The sequence below is a fragment of the Myiozetetes cayanensis genome, unplaced genomic scaffold (assembly GCF_022539395.1).
Source record: "Myiozetetes cayanensis isolate MyiCay16 unplaced genomic scaffold, myiCay2020 scf5-8, whole genome shotgun sequence".
Lineage (NCBI taxonomy): Eukaryota > Metazoa > Chordata > Aves > Passeriformes > Tyrannidae > Myiozetetes > Myiozetetes cayanensis.
The window spans coordinates 91,506,591-91,525,275 of NW_026087742.1; the positions used below are offsets into that span (position 1 = coordinate 91,506,591).

The following is an 18,685-nucleotide window of genomic DNA, read 5'->3' on the forward strand; positions in this document are numbered from 1 at the left end:
ATCTAACTAGTGTACTGGTTTTGTATTATCAATCTCCTGTGTTTATCCAGGCTATCCACCTCACTTTTACAATTAAGCCCGATCCTGCAGAGAGCTTGCCTACCTGTGCAGAAATTTCTGTAATTTTTTTCTCCCCTTTGTTTGTGGACTCCAGCCACTATACAGGGTTGCATGCCTCTCTTTGAACAGGGATTTTAATCCTTCTGACAAAGAACTTCTTGTTCATAGCTGTCTTTCACAAACCTCCTGGAAATCTTGGAGACTGTAGGCAAAGTTGTCACTGTAAGAACTCTTAGTGCCTCCAATGGAAACAAATGGTATTGCTGTAAATATTCAAGCTAAATCTATTTGGGTTTGAATCCTAAAAAGACTTTTGTGTGCCTAAGTACTATGGGACGTGTGCACACTCCAGAATGTAGTATTTCAGTCTTCAGAGAGGAGTTTGCTACCTGAAACCCATACTGTGACCTTAATTTCATCTCTGTAATGGCAGTGGTAGTTTTGTTATTGCTGTTTGATTTGAGTTTTTTAACATCCATTCCAGCAGTTCAGAGCTCAAAATGTAATGCTGTGGGGAAAGCCTAGAATTCATTCAAAAGGTGAAGTGGAGGGCATTTTATTTATGCTAATAACAGAGCAAATGCCAGTAGGCAATGATAAAGTAGGCAGAAATTCACAGTGAGGAAAGTCCTGAGAAGATTGTGTGACCAAGTTGCTGATAGTCCAGTGAACATTCTTCAAATCAGTCTGTTTACTGACAATGCAGCAAGAGCCAGCAATGTTAACAGAATTAAAGAAATTAAAGAATAGTTATGCTTCCTCTGCTGTGCTTCAAAGTTTGTGGACAACTCTTAAGTAAGGAAAGACATGGGAGTATGCACAGCTTGGGCTTTATTTTGTGGTTTTGTCATTTTTTTGGATTTTTTTCCTTTGTGGGAAAGGAGTTTGGAAATCAGAAAAACAATAATAAACTTAAAATGCTTCAACTAAAAATTTGCATAAACAAAAGAGAAGATTAAGATAGCTGACTAAATCAGAAGACATGCAAAGTTAATTTTTTTCAGGAATACTTCACAGAATCATAGAAAGGCTTTGCTTGGAAGGTACATTAAAGGTCATCCATTTCCATCCCCTCTGCCTTGGGATGGGATACCTTCCACAAGACCAGGTTGCTCAAAACCCCATCCAACCTGGCTTTGAACACTTCCAGGATGGGACCTCCACAACTTCTCTGGGCAATGTGTTGCAGTGTCTCATCACCCTCACAGTAGAGAGTTTCTTCCTAGCATCTCATCTAAATGTCCCCTTTTTTAGTTTAAAATTGTTCCCTTTGTCCTATTACTACCTGTGTGGAAAGTTGCTTTACCTCTTTTTTTTCATAACTCCCTTTAAATACTGAAATGGCTCTGTGTGGAGCCTTTTCTTCTCCAGCTGAACAACCCTGGTCTCTCAGCTTATCTTCATAGGAGAGGTGCTCCATCCCTCTGATCTTTGTGGCTGGACCTGCTCTAACATGTCCATGCCATTCTTGTGCTGGACACCCCAGAGCTGGATGCAGGACTCCAGGTGAGGTCTCACCAGAGCAGAGTAGAGGGGCAGAACCACCTCCCTTGACCTGCTGGCCATGCTGCCTTTGATGCAGCCCAGGATGCATTTGGGCCTTTGGGGCTGAGAACACACATTGCTGGCTCATGTCCAGCTTTTCATCCAGGAAAATCTTCAAGTCCTCCTTTAGAGGGATGCTCTCAATGAGTTCTTCCAGTCTATACTCATGTCTGGGATTGCCCCAGCTCAGGTTGCTGCACCTTGCATGTCATAACCAAGCGGGCCCTAAAATTGCACTTTTCAAACCCAGTGTTTTCTACAGGAACAATCAGTTGTGCTTACAATGTGTGTAAATTCTTGTCAATAACAAAATAGGAACACTATTGGCATTTGAGACAAGTATTTTAGTTTATCAGTATATTGCATGTTAAATGCAATCGTGGTTTTCCCCAGATAACACTTCATAGTGACGTAGAACTTCTCATGTAGGTAAAACAGAGGAGGTACAGCAGCGTTACCATCGTGACAAACACAGTATGTGCTCATGGTGTATGTAAGGAGGTGAAAAGTTTTACAGCATTTCTTCCAAGCTTAGTTTTGCAATAATAACACTTTAGGTGTTTGGCAAACCCTTTGTTACAGGAAAGAAATTTGTAGGTTCTTTTTCCTTCAGCATGTGTTTTTGGCAGCATCTGTATCCAAGTAGTTTGCAGCAATAGTTGATAGCTGGTCAGTGCCGCCCCTACACCATTGAGTGCATCTGCATTTAAGCAAAATTATTGTCTGGGATGACATACAAGAATGGCATGGACACAGGGGGTGTCCAGCACAAGAATGGCATGGACATGTTAGAGCAGGTCCAGCCACAAAGATCAGCAAGTCATGGTCAATGTTGTTTTCCTCCCTTTACCCCCACAAACAGTTGCATTGGTTTCATGCATCAGGTATATTGAGCTTCCTGTTCCATGACAGAGTCATGCTGTAATAATTTTTTGATGAAGGATATTCAAATAGATGGCTGTGTATTTTAAGTCCATCTACTGTTACAATGATTGTTCTTTCAGGAGAGAAACAACTAAATGTGCCTAGTAGTTACAAGCTATGTGAGTTTTTATTGTACTGACAGATATCCGTATTAAGTTATGTTTAATCACCTTAAGTACTGAAATTATTTTATAAATTCATAAAAAATAATCTGCTGAGGAAACACCCACAGAATTTTTTTTTAAAAAGAGAAACTAGACTTGCTATGAATAAAACATGAAAATCTGAATTAAATGTAATAGGCAACCAGTCTTGTTAAGAAGCTATTGAATTGCCAGTGCAAATCTGTATGTGTAAAGAGCAGATAACTTTCTGTTCCATGCTCACCAGTAGTGTGACAGGTTTAAAAATCAGAATTTGTTGAATGGAACTGTAGTCTTTCAACTAGAGATCTTTCTCAGATGCCTTGTTAGGGCAGTATGGACAATACTAAGTTTCAGTGCTTTAACTGGTCTTCCTATGGTTGGTATTGAAATAGAAGGTTGTTTATCTTTCTTAAAACTTACCCCTTACAGGAAAAACTTCCCCTTGCCGATCTGCTGCTAAGTACACAGTTGAGGAATTAATGGAACATAATATTGTTTGGGATAACAATGCTAGGATCTGACTTGAGAATACTTTGTGAAATCATGAGTTGTGTAATGACATGCATTAAACTTAAGAATTGTGCAGAAGTACTTCCTCTTGCTTAACTCTTCACACCTGGTTCATCAGTAGCTGGACTCTTAAATTTTTATGTTCTATTTTCAAGTCCTTATTGCAATTGAAATGTTACTTAGTCTAAAAGTAGAACTGTTGTTTCTGGGAGGCACTTAAGTCGTAGAGGTAGGTAGTCTGAATGTTGGCATTTTCTTTTCTGGCAGTTTTCTTACTTCTTCTGTAGGTCAGTATTGTCAGATACTGTTAAATGGTAAAGATTTTGTCTGAGCAGACTCTTTTCCTGATTGTGTGAGGTACTGCTTTGTATGAACTGGCTTATATTTGCTGTTCTACAGACGTATTCCAGTAGAGTAGGACCAGTGGATGACATATTACAAAGATAGTAAAAAATGGACACTCAAAACAATTGTGGGGCATTCAAAAATAATCTAGCACATTGTGATTTCAAATTTCTTCTTTCCATAAGTTTCTGGAGATTTGAATGCATTTAATCAATAATTGACTCCTAATATTTCCCAGGTGACTTTTTGTTGATTGTAAATATTAGTTAGAGATGATAAATGCTTAAGATATTTCTGCTTCTAGTGGTCCTTTACCTTATTTCATGTTTCTGTTCCTTTAGTACATATTTGTCTTGACCAGCATCCTTGCTTTTTCCTTGGCTGAACCATTCCTGTGTTACTCTGTGATTTTCTCTGAAAGCTGACTGCTCAACAGACTAAATAACACGTGAGGATCTGATGCACTTGCACACATAATTATGTACAGAACAGACAATATGCAGAATTGCTTAGATTTTTTTTCTCTGAAGTAAAAGGATTCAGTTAGCTGACAAACTCACTTCTACATTTTCTTATGTACCTTTCCCTCTTGTGTTATTACAGTTGCTTCAGTATAAGGAGTGGAAATGTATTTGACATTTTGTAAGGGATTTGACATGTTTGTAGGGTTATTTGCTTGTTTGCTTTTTCAGGTCAATAAATGGGAGCATGACTATGCTTTGAAGATAGTAATACTGAGCTAGCCCTATCTTTGTGTTAACAGAGTGTTAATCTTCCTGGAAAGAAAGATACTTGTACTTAAACTCTAGTGCTGAGCAGTGGTATTAAAAATAGAATTATTGCATGAGGAAGGAACAGTGGAAGGAAGTCACTAACTTGTCATCTCTGCATTAGTGTCCACATTATGCACTGGGATGTGATGCTGATCTCTGAGCTGGCTTTTAACCTGAGGATGAAACAGTGCAAATTGTTTTATAAACAAAACCAAACCTAAACCCAAGATGCAGTCTGGTAAAAGCACTGTTGTAGGTATCCGAGTGAAGATCCACGGGTGGGATAATCCAGTTTTGCTGCTTGGGGAGAGAGTGTGCCTGGTGAACACGTCTGTATTCCTCCTGTGTAAACTGAATTGTGTGGTTCTCTGTCAAGTCCCACAACGTTTCTGTCTGTGGGGATGGGCAGAGCCAGCTCAGGTCTGCAAATGCTCTCTAAAAAACTGGGTAGGCCTAAGTGTCTATTCCATCAGCATGGAATAGGAAAGGCTTATTCACAAATTTCAGTGCAGTTATTTTGTGGAGTGTGTACACTTAATTGTGTCTGAAGTATAGCATTGATACTATGCTAAACTGGGTTTTACTGCGCCCTGGTTAAAGTCTGTCTGAGAATTACAGTATAACGTTATCACATTTAAGCGAGGAACATTTCTACTGGATTCAGACATAGCAATGTCTGAATAATCTTATGTCTTAACTTTTTATGTATTAGTTTTATTAAAACTTAAATGTTCTGCTTAACTGAAACACTTTTAATTTTTTTTTTCTTTCAGCTGATGCAGCCCAGCAGTTTCAGTATGCAGTGAGAGTTATTGGAAGCAATTTTGCTCCCACTGTTGAGCGTGATGAATTTCTTGTAGCAGAGAAGATCAAGAAAGAACGTAAGTGCATCTTTGTTCCTTTCTTAGAAATAGAAAGTTCTTCATGGAATTATTTGATCAGTTTATTTCTCTGAAAATGGGACAGCTCTGCCTCACAGATAGTCATCTAATCTGTTATTAATGCTTACCTCCTGAAAATGTTGTGATGCAAATTCCAGTAATACCCTACTGACTATTCCTGGGTGGCTGTTTGTATTTACAGCTTAGATTTTCCTGAATGCTCAGCTTAGGCTTTCCTTGCCATTTACTTTGTATCTCAGCCACTATGAATATAAAAAACAATTAATATTGCACTCCTTTCACTTTATTAGTACTCAGAATTTATGAATTAATAGTTCTTTTTAGAAGATATTTTTGAGATGTGCACTTATGAAATATTACATGGTGGCATAATTAACTTCATGAACACCTGCCTGAAACTTGTTGAATGAGCATCCTGGGACTTGATGGAATTGGTTGTGACTTACCTGATACTTCTTGACTTCAGTTTCTCTAAGTTTTCTGCAACTGCCTTCTCAGAAACAAAATAATAGAGTATGATTTCATAAGTTGTGTTGCGGTTCCATTCTTTTGTGCTCTGTGGTGCTCCAAGTCAAGTGTCACTGTGTGTGAATCCTCAGGGGATGTGATGCATTCTTCTTGAACAGACAAATACTGCTTTCAGCAGATTGTCTGCTGTACAGTAGCGTGTCCAGAAACAATTACTTGAAGTCTGCTAATTAAATTAAAGCTTCATATTTGGGCTTTGAACATTCAGTCAGGGAGATGGAATTGAATTAGGGTAATTGATGTCAGTGGTTATAACTGTTTTTAAGGTTCATGTATAGGTTTTGCTAACACAGAGGTTCTGTGACTCGCTGATAGGCAAATAATCCCATCAGAATTGCTCTAGCTACAACTCAGAAATACTGGAATCTGCACTATACACTTTCTGTATGATGAGTTTCTACATGCTTTGATTAGTTCTAGACAGAACAGCACGTATTCTTTGGGCCTATTGCCCAGGGTTTTGAAGAGGGCTATCTCTCCCATCTTCCTTCTCCCCAGCTTCAGCTTGTAGGCTGATGGAAGTGGTCATGTAACAAGTGACTAGATATATCCTTCTAACTTTGCCTTTATTTTGGAAATACAATACAGGAAATTACTTAGTTAGCAAAGTGTATGTAGCAGTGGCTTTTGATGCTAACCAACATGTCTAACATTTAACAGCTACTTTTCATATCGCTAAAGTTTCTTCAGATGTTTTTATTTTATCTCCTTGTTTTTCTTAACATGGCTTTTCTGATGTAAAGTAGCTTTTCTGAAGAAATCTTAGTTTGAAGGTGTTTTTCCCCTGAGAAAATACTTGTGTTGTGTAACTGTCGTTGATTGAGACTATTATTTTTTGGAATATATGAGTTGCATGACCTTGGAATTCTGCTTGACTTGGAGTGAGTAGCATTACTGCTTTTGTGTCCTGCTTTTATTGCCTAAAATAGACACAGTTATATTTAGTTTCGTGAGCAATTACACATAGTTCTTATAGAATTCTTTAACACATATGCTTTTGGTTACATAGCTTAAGTCCCTAAACCTATTGTATGGCAGATTAGACTTTAAAAGGGCACTTAAATAAGTGTATATTTTGATTGCTCTAAGAAAAACAGGCACTTACATTGAATCACTTTTGATGCAAGAATTTTCAGGGCTGGAATGCAGATAACATGAAAACAGGCAAAATGTCTGAGAAACAGAACGAAACTGTTCAGCATCACTAAGCTTTCTGGGGTAGACCTTCTAATTTACCACAAATATATAATGTTAGACATAACTATTATATTTCTTTCAAATTTTAAATCTATATTTCTTTTCTTTTCCTCTTAATAGTTGTGCGACAAAGAAGGGAAGCAGATGCTGCTTTGTTTTCAGAACTCTACAGAAAACTTGGTTCACAGGTAGTGTAAGAAATGTGTAAAGAGTAAAAAAACTGAAAGCACACATATGCATCTGACTGATCTGAGAGTTGTTTTGGAGAGTGCTCAGGTCATGAACAATATTTTTTTCTGAAGGGATAGTTGAATACTGGAACAGCTTGCCCAGGAAAGTTGCGGTGTCTCCATCCTTGGAGACAGTGAAAAACTGAGTAGACACAGTCGCAGGCAACCTGCTGTAGACAACCCTGCTTTGAACAGAGGGATTGGACTAGACAATCTTCAGTGATGCCTTCCAACCCTAATTATTTTGTGGGTTTTGTGAAAAAGTTTACAAGTTCTTTTTTTTCTATTTAATTGTAAATCAGAAGAGAATAAAGGATGCATTTTTAGTATTTGAGTCCAGTTATATGAAGGGGCACTTCGTATGAAGAAAGGAACTCTGTAAAAATACAAGTGTTCACTTTATATGTAAAACTGATGACTTTTCTCATAGTTTATTTTACATAAATCCCTTGCAATATACTGATGTTAATAATCTAGGGTTCTCATGCTTCTGAATTTTTAAGTACTCCAAACCTGTAATGTTGAAAGTTAAGGGTTTGTTGACTTTGATTGTTCCAACACCAGTGTTAATCAAGGAATACTAAATGTTGATATTCTGACAAAAGATGATAGTGTATAGATAACTTGAGTTTATCAGGATAATACTAAGATGGCATTTAAAGTAATAAAAATTGAAATGCTTGCTTTTGAAGCCTCCTTGTAAAGGAGAGTGAAGGGGAATGTGGAGAAAAGACAGTTCTTTGCTTAAAATTTTACCATGACTATTCCTTCTTCGCATTGAGGTTAGATTAACATCCACACCTGACATGTTTTAAATGATGAGAGTATGTGGGAATGCTGGTAGAAGTTCAGCTCTGTATAAACCTCATTCTTAGTGGCTGTAAATTTTAAACTGAGCTTACTTGCTGATCTCAGAGCAAGTGAGTGTTCATGATTTGAACACAGTGGAGAAAATTCATAAAATTAGCAATACAGAGGCTGCACTGCACATTCTCAGTTTATCCAAATTGTGTTAGTCTTATTTATCTGGAAAATTTATTTATATGTACATATATTAGGCTGGATAACTAAAAAAAAATCTCTTATTATCAAGAGTTAAGCTCATTTGTTTATCTTCATCTTTTTAAAGGGCGTTTTGAAAAACAAATGGTCAATACTCTACCTCCTGCTTAGCCTTAGTGAAGATCCACGTAAACAGTCTAACAAGGTAGACCTTTGTTACTTCTGAAAAACAGTAAATGTGTGTCACTTATTTTAGATGTCATTAAGAATCATTATCCAGACTTAACCACCACCTCAGGTTGTGGTTTGTGGGAGTTGTGTGTGAGGCTGAAAGGAAGAACACACTTGACTTAAGTATCTGCAATATTTAGTGTAATTTTCTTACACTAAGTACATGTAAAAATTGGAGCTGTCCAACATTTGTAGCTGAAGCTGTGACTGTATTAGATGGGTGGTTTTTATGTTTGCTTTTGCTTGCTGGTATAATGTCTGCTCATGTGTTAATGAATTTTAAATGGAGTAGGGAAAGCAAAATTCCTCCTCCAGTTGCAGCTCTGCTTGCACCAAAGTGCTTTTTGCAGCTATTGCTAATGACAATTTCCAGGCAAAAAGAAGCTATATTGCTAAAAGTGCTTTTACTCGCCATAAGGGACACTTTGTCATTACAATTGCAACAGCAAATTTTTCTTTTCATAAGTGTAATCTTGAGATATTTCTTGTTCTAGATATTGCACTCCTGTTAACTAAAGATTTGACTTAAAGCAACTCCCACATCTTTTTTTAAATTTTTTTTTTTAATTATTCCTCCCTATTCAAATCCTTTTCAGGTGTCAAGTTATGCCACGCTTTTTGCTCAAGCATTGCCACGGGATGCTCACTCAACCCCTTATTACTATGCCAGGCCTCAGACCCTTCCACTGAATTACCAAGACCGCAGTGCTCAGTCTGCCCAGAGTTCCTGCAGCATGGGGAGCAGTGGGATCAGCAGCATCAGCCTGTATGCCCTAAATGGGCCAACACCAACACCACAATCACTCGTTCCAGGGTAAATTTTACCTTATAGATGAGTTTGGAGAAGAATTGAAATGATCTGCTTCTTTCTCCACCCCCCCCCCCCCTTTTTTTTTCTTTCTCCCACCCTCCCCAATTTTATGCCATTGGAAATTCCACTGTGTGTGCAGAGAAACTGAGTTCCTGAACAGTTCTGAATATCAGGTGCTGACATATGACCATATGAAGCCATAAATGGTTGCCTAAAAGGTGAATCACCATCTTCATGTATCTTAATTTTCCTTCTCGCCCCCAAGACTGGTGAAACAAACACAAAATCACAATAGATGCATTTTGAGAAAGAACCAAGGCTTTTTTCTGGATTGAAGATACACTCTACTAAAAAACTGTATTTGACATGTTATTGAATTCATAGTATGGAAATAATAACTAGCGCTGACAGAACTGGATTTCATTGTTATTAGTAAGCTCTAGAATACAAATACTTACTTGACTTTGTCAGTACTAGGTTTATATTGTGTATCTTGAATACACGGATAGGGATGTCTTTAAAGTAGGAGCAACAGGAAGGACTATGCCCCACAGCTGAGTGAGGAAGTGAATGATGAGGTTAGTGAGCAAAAGATGCAGGGTGATGTGGGCAGGAGGTACCTTGAAACCAACAGAGCAGGGCAGAAGGGAGTCCATCCAACTATGTGCACAGAAATGAGGAATGTGGAGAGGCAGCCTTACATGGAAAATTCTCCTACTTTTTCTGGAACGTCAGCACAACTTTGCTGGAGTGCTTACACATTGACTCATGCAGTGTGGGGAGCGGAGGAGGACTTGAGGTGTGTGCAGTACTAGGCTGTGATCTCACTGGGATCACAAAAACAATGTGGGATAGTTTGGGTCACAGGATTGCAAAGGTAGTGCCCAGGAAAAAGAACAAGAGGTAACTGGCAAAATTTCTGAGTCTGTGAATCACAGTCAGTTAATCATAAGGGCAAAAAACTTTTGCAATAAGGTGGGTTGTGTGTTTGAGGACAGTGGGGATACTGTGAAACACTGAAATGGGTTGCCCATAGAGGTTGTGTAGTCTTCATGCTTACATGTATTAAAAATATATCTTGAACAATGCAGCCTTCTCTAGTTGACCCTGCTTTGAGCAAGAGACTTGGAGGAGGTGATTTCCAGAGGTCCTTTCCAATCTCAACTCTTGTATAATCCTGATACAATATAGAAAGTAATGTCAGTGACATTATTTCATGTATCTGCTTGCTTAAAAATATCAGGAGAATCTACCGTGTTTTTGGCACATTCCTGGTCTGACCTGTTCAGACTGTTCCATTTTACAGCAATTTCACTGTGCTCTTTAGTCTTATAATCTGTGATCTGAACAACCCAGATGAGATCTTTCTGTGAGCTTCATTCCTCATGAACTTCTCTTTCTACCTGTTTTCCTTTTGTCTAGAATACATTCTTCTGAACAGCCTAAATTCAGTGTTGTACTCTATTTGACATGTTAAAAATGCTAAGAACAGCAGAGCTCAGTCTTTGACAGTAAGACCTGTTATCCTTGGGGCAACCGGTCTCCTTAGCTGGTAGAGAGGGAGCAGAATGGACTCCAGGTAATCCAGGAGGAAGCAGTTAATGATCTGCTGAGCCACATAAATGTTCACAAGTCTATAGGATCCATCCTAGGGTGATGACAGAGCAGGCAGAAGAGATTGCTAAGCTGCTCATCATCATTTATCATTGGTCCTGGCTAATTGCAGAGGTCCTAGGGTACTAGAGGTTGGCCAGTGTGACACCCATCCACAAGAAGGGCCTAAAGGAGGATTTGGGGAACTACAGGCCTCTCAGCCTGACCTCAGTGCCCAGCAAGGTTGTGTGATCACATGGCAGATACAGGACAACCAAGGGATCAGACCCAGCCAGCACAGGTGTAGGAAGGGCAGGTCCTGCCTGACCAACCTGATCTCCTTTCATGACCAGGTGACACACCTGGTGGATGAGAGGAAGGCTGTGGATGTGTCTATCTGGACTTTATTAAAGCCTTTGACACTGTCTCCCACAGCATAGTCCTGGAAAAGCTGGCAGCCCACGGCTTGGACAGGGGCACTCTGTGCTGAGTTAAGAACTGGCTGGAGGGCCAGGCCCAGAGAGTGCTGGAGAACGGGGCTGCATTCAGTTGGTGTCAGGTCAGTAGTGGTGTTCTCCAGGGATAGGTGTTAGTCCCAGTCCTGTATAACGTCTTCACTGATCATCTGGATTAGGAGATCGAATTTACCATTAGCAAACTCATGGACAGCACCAAGTTGGGTGAGAGTGTCAATCTGCTGGATGATAGGAAGGCTCTGCAGAGAGACCTGGACAGGCTGAATCAACAGGCTGAGACCAACAGGATGAGATTCAACAAGCACAAGTGCTGGGTCTTGCACTTTGGCCACAACAACCTCCTGCAGTGCTACAGGCTTGGGGAAGAGTAGCTGGAAAGCAGCTCAAGTGGAAAAGGACCAGAGGATGCTGGTCTGCAGTGGTGGAACATGAGCCAGCAGTGTGCCCATGTGGCCAAGAAGGCCAGTGGTACCCTGGCCTGTATCAGTTGTATCAGAAACAGTGTGACCAACAGGACCAGGGAAGTGATTCTTCCTCTGTACTCAGTGCTGGTGAGGCCACATCCTGAGTACCCTGTCCAGTTCTGGACCCCTTAATTCAGGAAGGACATTGAGAAGCTGGAGTGTGTCCAGAGAAGGACCATGAAGATGGTGAAGGGTCTGGAGCACAAGTCTTATGAGGAATGGCTGAGGGAGCTGGGGTTGTTTAGCCTGGAGAAGAGGAGGCTTAGGGGGACCTCATCCCTCTCTACAACTGCCTGAAAGGAGGTTGTAACCAGGTGGGTGTCGGCCTCTTTTCACAGGCAACTAGTGACAGGATGAGAGGACGTAGTCTTATGCTGTGCCAGAGGACGTTTAGGTTGGTCATTAGGAAGAACATCTTCACATGAAGAGTGATAAGATATTGGAATGGGCTGCCTGGGGAGGTGGTGAAGTCACCATCCCTGGAGGTGTTGAACACTGGACATGGCACTTAGTGCCAAGGTCTTGTTGACGTTGTGGTGTTAAATCATAGGTTGGACTGGATGATCTTAAAGGTCTTTTCCAACCTCATTGATTCTGTGATTCTGAGTTGCTCTGTCCTATAGGCTGTGTTCTTGTTGACCATCCCATGAGTTAATGATGTGGTTGAGAGAGGAAAGACGTTCCTCAACTTTTTTTACATGGACATTTATTTTGCAATCCTATTCCATCTCTCCATGCAACTCCTTTCACAACCTCGTGGAATTAGTGTTTTGAGTTTTTTTGGAAGATAGATGTATTTCAAAATGTTTGCATTCAGTTGCGGGAGGAATGATCAGCACTAAAAATCCCTTGCAAATATTTTGCTGCTTTATTTTTCATCGTGCAGAAATACTCAGAAAGCTAACTTATAGCCTTAACACTTTTTCATGATTAAGATTTTCTTTGTGAGAAAAATTGACAAGTGTGAAAGGAAGGGAAATCAGAGCTTGTTTAGATACTCCCTCCTTGATCACATCTTCAGGCGCTTGATACAAACTGTCTGAAAGAGTAGAGTAGCAGGAATGTCAACTTTCTCCTCTTTCTCTGTTTTCCTTTGGTTCTTTCACATCTATCTATGTTTTCAGGTAATAACAAACAAGTATTTATGACTTTTATTATGACTATTGTTTATTATTCTTATCGTACCTTCAGTTTTAATCCATTTCAGTATAATTACACTTTTCATTAAAGTCAGTTTTTGATATGAAATCATATTTGTCAAATTTGTACCTCTCGTCTCTTGTGTTGTTTTTTTTTTAAAGTGTAGGCTTATAGGAAGCAATAAGTTGCTTGTATGCTCTGTACTCTTTTTTTTTTTTTTTAAGGTCCCTTTATTAAAAGAAAAAAACCAAACCAAACATCCACGAAAAGTGAACTCAAACTTGAGGCATTTTTCAAAACTTGCACTACTCCATACCATGTAATGGGTATGGAATTAAGGTTTTAAAAGATGTTTCTTCCTTTTATCCTTTTTAGACAATCCTATCAAGCTCCAGGTGTTGGAGAATGCCTCCGTCAGCAATTGGGATCACGCCTCGCATGGACTTTAACTGCAAACCAGCCTTCTTTACAAAGCACTACCTCAAAAGGCTTTTCAAATGCTGTGTCTCGTGGTGTGCCAAGGTCTAGGCGAGAAGGGGATACAAGTGGTGAGCAAAGATGTATTTGTTGAAGATAATTTTTTAAAATTATTTTGGAATTATTTCATAGCATGTTGATTTTTTTGAGGAGTGTTTTTCTAAAATGTGTTTAATAGAAGGATAGAAGGAAATATACAAGACTAGTATATTTGGCCACAGTCTCTCTGGCTGATTGTTAATTCCTTTTTGCAGAGGTTGGCTTGAAAATGTGTCCTGGTCCTTTTAAAAGACTGACTATTCCAGTGTTTGTCAGTCAAGTGATTGTGACTTGTGATCAGTGATCATTCTTTTGATGATCAGAAGATGTTTTTAGAGTCAGAGAGCTCAGTGAATACAATTTGTTGAAATAGATTCATCCATTTGTGATTATGTGTCTTTTAAAACTTGGAAATCTGCACTGAAATACAGAGATCTTAAAGCTCTTTCTTATTTAAATTAGCACAGTTTGCAGTGGTTGTATTTAGAGCAAATGATACAAAATATTTTCAATACAATAAGAAATAGATAAATATAGAATCATAGAATCACAGAATGGTTTGAGTTGAACTGGACTTTAGAGATCATCTTGTTCCAACCGCCCTGCTGTAGGCAGGGACACCTTCCACTAGACCAGGATGCTCAGAGCCCCATCTAACCTGGCCTTGAACACTTCCAGGATTGGGACATCCATAGCTTCTCTGGGCAACCTGTTCCACTGCCTCACCACCCTCACAGTAAAGAATTTCTTCCTAAATTCCTAATATTGCTAATTTGTTTCCTTGATTAAGTGGCTGTAAACTTCAAGCTAGTGCCTAGAGGATCTATTCTGAATTTACACAGGCATAACTAAGGAGAAATTGGTTAACAGGTGATCTCTGTGACAATTCCAAGTTTCAACCCACTCTACTTTTACTGTGAAAGTGGGACACTTTTCTGAATAAGAGAGCTAATGGCAGATATTGTCATCCAACAGTGCTGTTACTCTCTGGGAAAGAGAAGATATGCAGTTTTTTGTATGTGGGTTTTTTCTTTTTTTAAACAACTCCTAACCAAATAAGTGGTAGATATTTAGAAGCTGAAATATAACCTGTCTGCCAGACATCTTTGAGTAGGAGTGTACAAAGCAGCAGCTTACAGAACAGACAGAGTTGCACTTGTGTGTCTGAGGGCAGCATTTGGTGTTTAGAACCTAATTAACAAGACTGAGGTGCAACAGGACCTCAGTGTGTGTATATATATATTTTTACGTTTTTTATATATAAATAAATGTGGTGGATTTAATATAAAAAAATATATAAAATCTAGCACTGTTTCTTAATATATTATACTGATTGGTATAGAAGGCAGTACTTCTGTTGAGTCAGCCAGTAGCTGTGATGTTTTGGTTCTAATGTGGGCTGGGTATAAGGACTGACAGTTGTCTTAAATGGAGTCAATTGCTGACGTAGAAATAGAAGCAGGACTGCATTCAGAATATAGAAAGCTAATGCCAAGAAGATACATTTGTATGAATACAAAATTCTTGTATAATTATTTTTTTTTCTGTCTTCTAAAAGTTGCTTGCTTTTATTTGGAGTTTTCTTATTATTACACCTACACAGAGAGTATAATCAGGCATATTGTCTGGCTGATGTTAATACCCATTGTATTATTTACCAAATAAAGAAACATGCACTTGCATCTTTCACCATTTCATTAAGAGTTCCTAAAAAGGGCAAGCTACTCTTATGCAAATCTTAATGTTATGAGGAGAGACTGAGTTTTGAACAGCATCTTGAGGTAAAGCCTACTTTTGCCAAATAAAAATAGAATTTATTTTTTGTTGGTTTTTTTTCTGTGAAAGGGGATTTTTGGGAAGGCAAGCTGATGAGAGTAAGAGTGCTGTCAAAATTGGGAGAAGCATGCTGTAGCATCTCAATTTCTGGATAGTTGTTGTTAAAATTGTTTCATTCTTGCTATCTTAAATGAAGTTACAAGAGCAAATGGTACTGTTTTGCCCAGAAAAGGTGGGGGTAATTTCAATGGCCTGCACAGCACCTTTTTTGATTTTGTTTCCTTTAAATTAATAGATATCCTAAATCTCAGTCATAGTCTAACCTCTAACTAGTGATAATAACCAGAAGCAAGCTGTTTGCTACAGTAACAAATGCTTTACTAAACCAAACATATTTCTATCTTCAGAAACAGTACTTACACTATACTGTTTGCCCTCTCCATAGTTGTTGTACAGCTGGCAGTCTGGTTTTGATCACCAAGCAGTGGCATATATGATTGAAAACCAGTATTAAACAAGCAGCTCTTTCTTCTGAATTAGCTGTTGTTTTCCTAGGTGAATATTAAGAAATTATTCTGGAAGTCCTACTTAACAACTTCAGCTGTTTGTTCGAAAAAAGATCAAGTTATTATGATGCTTGCCTCAGAAATTGCACTGGTGGTTGGATCAGAAAAGATAAAAGGTTTAAGGACTGACTGATGTGTTGGTTAAAATATAACATGCCCTGTGTTGTATCAGCTGACTGCTGTGGAAGCATCACAGGTACACCATTAGAGGCAGGCTAAAGGAATCTTTGGCTTTCTTGTCTGATTCTTAAGAGTACCTAAACCAGTTCTTTACAGGTTATAAACACAGGCTTTATAATTCCTTTTTATTTTGGTTATGCTTCTAAATAGCTTTCTGAAGTTGTAATCAAAACTAATTGTCTCAACAAATCTCAATACTGTTTTATTTTTGTTTTTTTTTTCTTTTCTTCCTAGGCTCTGTTGAAATAACTGAAGCAAATCTCGTAAGAGATGTTTTATATGTCTTCCAGGGAATAGATGGCAAAAACATCAAAATGTGCAATTCTGAAAATTGCTATAAAGTAGAGGGAAAGGTATTGTATGGTGACTTGTATTTCATATGTGAGCAGAGATGTATGTAGGGGAAACACAGCCATGAAAAGCATGTAAAAAAGTTAAAATATTATTACAAATCTTTATTCCCTTCCCCAGTTTGTTTGTTGGTTTTTTTGTTGTTCTTGTTACTTTTCTTTTCTTTTCTTTTTTTTTTTTTTTTTTTTTTTTTTTGTGTGTGTGTGTGTTTTTGTTTGTTTGTTTGTTTGCTTTGGTTTTTGGGGTGTTTTTTTTTTGGTTGATGTTTGTTTGGGGTTTTTTTAATACAAAGAAGTAGTTTAAAATTGTTTGGGTAGATAAGGTTCCAGAAAGAATCCATAGCATTTTACAAGACGTGACTAGACTCCCAACTATTAATCCAGTAGAAAGATTCCTATGTTATGGCTTAATTTGAGGATTTTTGTAATTATTTCCCCTCTTCAGTGTGCAAAATATAAAGCAGATACAGACGTTTGACCACATTATTATTGGATTAAATTTAACAGCCTGAGATGTGGTATGGATGGAAGTCACTCGATGTCATGGTCTTGAATACAATGTAGAAGTGATTCTCTAGATGGGTTCATGCAGATTACACAATAAAGGACTGGTGATAGAACAAAAGAAAGTGCTGATGTGAATTTGAATGGAGGTGTCAAGTAGGGGACAAAAGAACAGAAATGCCTGTGAGAGATCGTGCTTTAAGGTGGTGAGATGTAAAGCATATCTGCAAAAACACCCTGAGGATGAGATAGGATCAGCTAAAGCAAAGAACAAAAGTATGGCACTAATTTCCTTAGCATCTTCTCATTCAAGTGTTTAGACAGTACTGCCTCAAAGTTTCTGCTTGCTAATTGGCTTTCATGTTCAAAGGAAAAGACAATGCTTCTGATTTTCACTTCTCTGAGAATTTTCTACTGTATTACATAATCCTAAAATGGGGTGGAAGTGATTTTTGGGCCATTTCATGTGCCAAGGGCACAGTAGACGGGTCTTAATGTTGGTGATAACAGAGCTAATTTCCTTCATTCCTTCATAATAGCAAAAAGTGAAATGTGTGATTGTGTTCTGTTACTTTACAATGACATTTAGGGCTGCTTAGTGGAGGGTAAATGTAAAACTTACCTCTTGTTAAATCAATTAAATCTTGTTTAGAAACAGATTCTTAATAAACAGATCTTTTTACCTGTAGAAGCTGCAAAGTTTGTAATTCCTCAACACCTGCACAGAGTTAATTATGTTCTATATATAATTTAGATTATATGTGGCAAAGAAAAGGTAGCATAATAGATTTTTCTAGAGGAATGTTGAAAAAAATAAATGATTGCATAATTGGCACTATAGGTTTCATTGGTGTTCTGTTTAGCTGTCATATCAAATAGGCTGAGGGAGAAAGCTGTTTTAGTTTGAATTCAAAATTGTGTTAATATACGGAGTTAATTACTGACCACAAACCACCTGAATACTTTTGCCTGAGAACTTTGTCTTCAGTTATTTTCGTGAAGTCAGTTGTTTTCCATCCTTCCTTGTTGGCACTTTTACTGAGCTACTGGACCCAGTGAAGATGAAATAATTTGACTGGCTAGAGCTGAACTAGAGCTGGAACTTTTTCTGACAAACAAGGAGGACCAAGATGATACCTCCTCCAACTGTATCGACTGCATGTCAGGCAAAATAGTAGTCAAAGCATGTAGTTCTCCCTCAGCCTTGCAGAGAAAATGTCATTGTACACAGTCTGTTTTTTCTAGAAAGAAACACATTTTCCAAGCTGTTATTCTTGCCTGAATGTTTTCTAATGTCAGTGTTAGTATTTGATCTGATGGTGACATTCATCACTGGATAAGCTAGCAGTTTCTGATTTGATCTGGGAGATGCAAATGTAATAACACTAAGCCAATTTTTCTTGTTCCTCTTTAATTCCAGTGGATGTGTATTGTACTGAATGCTTGCCAAGTACTCTGTAGTTGCAGAATTTTAAATAGTTCTTATGCTGTCTCTTTGGTTTTAGCTGTGGGCAGTTTCTGACTGTGTCCAATTATGCTTGTTTGGGCTGGAATTTACCCTGCAGAAGTTGTTCAAGAAGTTAAAGCTGTGCCTGTGTGGCTAAACAAGAGGGCCAGGAACTGAACTCTAGTCTTACAACCAAATGCTGCTGTCTGGTGCAAGTCCACAGTGGTGTGGCTAACACACTCTGACCCTGGTTGTTACCTTGGAGAATGCCTGTACTGCTAACTAAAAGGTTTAATGAATGACATTGATTTCTAGTTCTTTGGAAATCTGCTTTGCTTGTTAGAGCACTTCCTTGCTTTGATTTGAACTGTTCCAGCTGGCTCTCCAAGTTCAAATTGTCTGTAGAGGTGGGGTAGGCCTTGTGCCTATGGACAAAAATCAGTGTCTGCCTCTTGTCCTATTTTGTCAG

At 38.5% G+C, this 18,685-nt stretch overlaps 1 protein-coding gene across 1 annotated transcript in view; it reads left to right on the top strand.

The window, feature by feature from the left end:
- TUBGCP3 (tubulin gamma complex associated protein 3) overlaps positions 1 to 18,685 on the top strand; it is a 50,374-nt gene that overhangs the window by 5,047 nt on the left and 26,642 nt on the right. The window contains exons 2-7 of the mRNA XM_050333026.1: positions 5,077 to 5,184; positions 7,051 to 7,118; positions 8,290 to 8,367; positions 8,990 to 9,207; positions 13,253 to 13,425; positions 16,150 to 16,268. Of these exons, the coding sequence (XP_050188983.1) occupies positions 5,077 to 5,184; positions 7,051 to 7,118; positions 8,290 to 8,367; positions 8,990 to 9,207; positions 13,253 to 13,425; positions 16,150 to 16,268 (764 nt within the window). The remainder of the gene's footprint in view (positions 1 to 5,076; positions 5,185 to 7,050; positions 7,119 to 8,289; positions 8,368 to 8,989; positions 9,208 to 13,252; positions 13,426 to 16,149; positions 16,269 to 18,685) is intronic.